This window comes from Corvus brachyrhynchos, unplaced genomic scaffold (assembly GCF_000691975.1).
Source record: "Corvus brachyrhynchos isolate BGI_N302 unplaced genomic scaffold, ASM69197v1 scaffold1103, whole genome shotgun sequence".
Lineage (NCBI taxonomy): Eukaryota > Metazoa > Chordata > Aves > Passeriformes > Corvidae > Corvus > Corvus brachyrhynchos.
Window position 1 is genome coordinate 168,297 of NW_008236980.1, and position 4,147 is coordinate 172,443.

Sequence of the window (4,147 nt, forward strand, 5' to 3'; positions counted from 1 at the left end):
GCCGTCTTGGGGCTCGGCGGGCGCGGGGGGTCCCTAAGCCGCCCTGGGCACCCCCGGTCCTGCTCTCACTTCCCACCCCGGCAGGTGGGGGCCCCTCGGGGGGGATGCGGAGCCCCACAGGGTCCCCTTCCAGCCCGGCTGCTCCGGGAGCCCCGTGCCCACCACTGGGGATAAAGGGCAGAGCGAGCGCTGCTGTCCGCACCCACCGCGGGCAGGTGACATTCCCCGGGCTGGTGGCATTCCTTGGGACAGCCAGCCTGGCAGGATCAGTGCCAGCAGCAGCATCCCCACGGAGCCCCGGGATGCACATGCCAGACCCCTTCCTGCTCCCTGGGACCCCCAAAACCAGGGACAGACCCACCTGGGAGCCCCACAGGGGGTGACAACGGGGTCGGTGGTGGCTCTCCGTGGCGGACGCCGGATCATCCTCAGTCTTCCTGCTCCCCCCGTGGCACCCTCGGTTCCCAGCAGCTCCCGCAGCCCCAGTTTAGACGATTTTGGACAATCTGGAGAGAAAGTCATACTACTGCTACTACAGTAATAACAACGCTTTTAGGGACATTTGTATTTTTGTCATATTCTCTCTTTTTTTAACATAAAAGAAGAGACTTACATGCCTGGGGAAGGGGTGGCAGGGCCAGGGCTGTGCCAAGCCGGGTGCCCCCCGCGGCCCCTCGGGCACCCCGCTTTTCCAGGCCGGATTCCTCGTCCGCGGTCGGGCTCCCCGGGGGTTTGTGTGTTCATTTTTAACTCTAGAGCTCGTAGCCGTGATCTTGTTCAGGTTCTCTCTTCTTCATGTGACGGTAACATCCAACTGGTGTGTAAAATACAGAAAAACAGGACAAAAAAAAAAAACCAAAAAAAAAAAAGACCAAAAAAAGACAAAAAAAAGACAAAAAAAATCCAGGAAAAAGAAAAAGATCAAAAATCCAATAAAGAGCCCGGCCCGGCCCGGCTGAGGAGTGGCTGGAGCAGGGGGTGCCCGGCTGGCGATGCCAAGGATGGGGCGCGCGGGTCGGGGCGTCTCCTTTGCAGAATCCTATTTTTGGGGAGCGGGGCCCCTCGTTTTCTGGAGGCAGCCCCTGCTCTCAGTAATAAAGGACAGTCAGTAACTGCCAGCGTGAGTCGTCTCTGGGATCAGGGGAAGGCTGGGGCCGGATCCTGGGGTGGGAATGGGGGCACCACACCTGGGTGGGCATTGCCCCGACACTGAGCATCCCCCTCCCAGCTCCAAGCATCTCTCCCAGCGTTATCCCTCCCAACCCTGAGTATCCACCCACTATTATCCCATCCAGCACTGAGTATCCCCCCAAAACTCTGGGATCCTGCCGGGATTGGGATCCCTGTGGCGGCTTCAGGGACAACAATGACCCCCCCCAGCCTGCTGGGAGCTAGGTGAGTTCCCATCCCATCCAGGTCTGCGCCGGGTTCCGTGGGGTGGGATGTGCTGGATAGGGACTGGATTTTGGCTCCAAAAGGAAGGAGGAGGCAGGGAACCCTATCCTGTGTCCAGGTGCCATTGTGAAGGCTCCAGTGGCTGTTAAATAATTCACCGTATGCTGGTCTTGAATAAATAAATGAAACTCCAAACGCAGGGACGGCAGGAGAGCCATCCGTGTCCTCCCAGCCCAGGATAAAATCCCTCTGGATCCACCCTTCAGGCCCTGGGAGGGGCCTGAGTGGCCTCCTCAGTGTTGGAGGTGGCAGCAGGGGACAAGGCTGTCCCCTTGCCACCTGCACCCACTCCGGCTCCAGCTGAGCCAAACCTGGGAACTCTGGCATTGCCAAGCTGCCGATGGCATCGGTGCCACCGATCCTGGCTCTGCCTGGGCTCTTACACCAACGCCGGGCTCCTTTCATCCTCCCAAATCTTTGAAAGCGCAGCGATCCCGGCGCTCCTGTTGCACGGATCCGCAGCGATTCCCAATCCCGTTGCTTTGTGCTGGCAGGCAGCGGGAGCAGATGGAAATAGCAGCGTGATCCCAGCTGCGGCGGGGCCACAAACCGTCGCACGCGGGGCCGGGAGAGGAGGCAGGGATATATATAGGGACAGACGTATGGATGATGCACTGCCGGGAGCAGGGACTCGCCGGTGCCAGCGGCCCCAAAATACTCAAGCGGAGCCGGAATCTGTCAGATTCCCACTGACTGCGGCAGCTCCTGGTCCCAGTGTCACCGTGATCGTCACCGGTGCCTGGATCCCGACCCAGCTCCTTGGGAAAAGCAGGGAGGGAGGACCCCCCTATCCCAGGTGTCAGAGCTCCTGGATCTGATCCCAGCCATGGGGACAGGCTGGGGGCATCCAGAGCCACCTGCATCCCAGTTCCTGCCGAATGGATGGGCTGGCAGGGATCTGCATGGAGCTGGCGGCATTGGATCTTGCCTGCAGCCTGGGCTTGGAATGCTGAGGGTCCCTGCCAGGGTCAGCATCCTCGGGATCATGGATAATTCCTTGCTAATTAGCAGCAGTGTCTTCCCAGATAAAGCAGCCGCCGCCTGGATCGATGGCACGAAGGGCTGGGAGACATCCAGAATTCCAGGGGTGGGTTCTGGGATCCTGGGATGCTCTGCCCCACAGTGAAGGGTACCTGGGTGGGAAAAGGGATTGACAGTCTGGACCTGCTGGGAAGACCCGATTCCAAGCTCCTGCTAAGCCCCAAATCCCTGAAATTACCCTGGAGGAGCTGGCACCGACAGCTCCTGCCCATCCTGCAGATGAGGAAGCTCCACGTGTCCAAAATAGCCGTGGTTCCCGCTGTGGAATAGGAAGCGGAGGGAAAAGCCGGCAGCATCCGCCCTGCCGGTGCCGGAGCGGATGTGGCAGCAGCTCTGGCTGCCTCCCAGCCCCAAACCCAAATCCAGGGCCGTTAAAAGCGGATGCGTGGTTTGAAACCTCCAGCGAGCTCCAGACCTCAGAGCCCCGAGCTTCCCACCACACCGGCTCGGCTTGGGGACGGGAGGAGGGAATCGGGATTCCTTGGATGTCCAGAATAAGAGGAGCTGGTGGTCGCACACCAGGATGTGCTGCTGGGTTTTAGGGATCCCAAATGAACCCTTCCCTGAGGCTGGTCCCCGTCACCTTTCTCTCACACCGAATTCCTTAGATTTGTGCTTTTTATTGCCTGAGCTTGGCCCAAGAGGCACTTGGAGAGAGGAAGAGGGAGGGTAAGGGGTCAGCCCTGGATCTGGTACCTGTTTTGGGACAGACGGTGCCAGGGATGAGCCTCCTCTTCCCACGGAGGCAAAACCCTTTCCAGCTTGGAGACAGGCAGTGCTTAGACCCAGGTGGATTTTCCAGCGGCTCCTTCCCAAACCTCATGGCCAGGAGGAGCCTGGTGGAAAATTCTCTCCCCCAGCCCAATTCCAGCAGCAGGATGAGGGTCTCAGGGTCCGTGCCTTTGTTCCCAAACCTCGAAGCTCTTCAGGATGATGGGACCCATGGAATGGATGCAACCGGCATTGCGTTTCCCTGTGCTGCCCATAGGGACAGGAGGAAAGGATTTTTTGGAGGTGGAGGGGCGGGAATGTCCCTGTGCTTGTGGGGTGGCAGTGTGGGATCACCTCTCAGGACAGGGGGCTGTATCCCAACCCAAGGCACCCGGGGGTAGGTGGGATCACTGCTGGGGGCCCTGCAGATCCAGGACAAAACTCTTTGCTGAATGACACTGATCCTCAGACCGTCGGTTTTCCTTTGTGGCTGCTGAGCTTCCTCCTTTCCCAGCCCTGGATGGGAACTCCTTGGGAGGCAGGTGGAGGCTCTGCACCCCTTCAGGGGGACAGCGGCTCACGTTTCCTCAGGAGACCCCGTCAGGGCCGCGAATTCCCCCTCCCCATCCTGCAGCCCATCCTCGGGGGATACCGGGGTGGCCTCGGTCCCTTCCTCCTCCTCCTCCTGGCGCTGCAGACTCTGCAGCCGCTCCTGCCGCGCTTCCATGTATTCCTGCGCCCCGTCCCCCACCAGCTGCACTTCATCCCCGACACAGGGTGGCTCCCGGACGGGATTGTGGTCGTAGGACAGGAGGCGCAGGGAAGCGAGGCCGGTGAGGTCCGGGAAGCTGGCGATGCGGTTGCGATCCAGGTCGAGGACGCGGATGTGATCCATGCGCAGCAGCACGGGCGGGAACTCCTGGAAGCGGTTCCCGTAGAG

At 60.3% G+C, this 4,147-nt stretch overlaps 1 protein-coding gene across 1 annotated transcript in view; it reads left to right on the forward strand.

Moving 5' to 3' along the window:
- SYT7 (synaptotagmin 7) overlaps positions 1-765 on the forward strand; it is a 15,180-nt gene extending 14,415 nt beyond the window's left edge. The window contains exon 9 of the mRNA XM_017728615.1: positions 757-765. Within this exon, the coding sequence (XP_017584104.1) occupies positions 757-765 (9 nt within the window). The remainder of the gene's footprint in view (positions 1-756) is intronic.
- Positions 766-4,147: the final 3,382 nt, after the last annotated feature.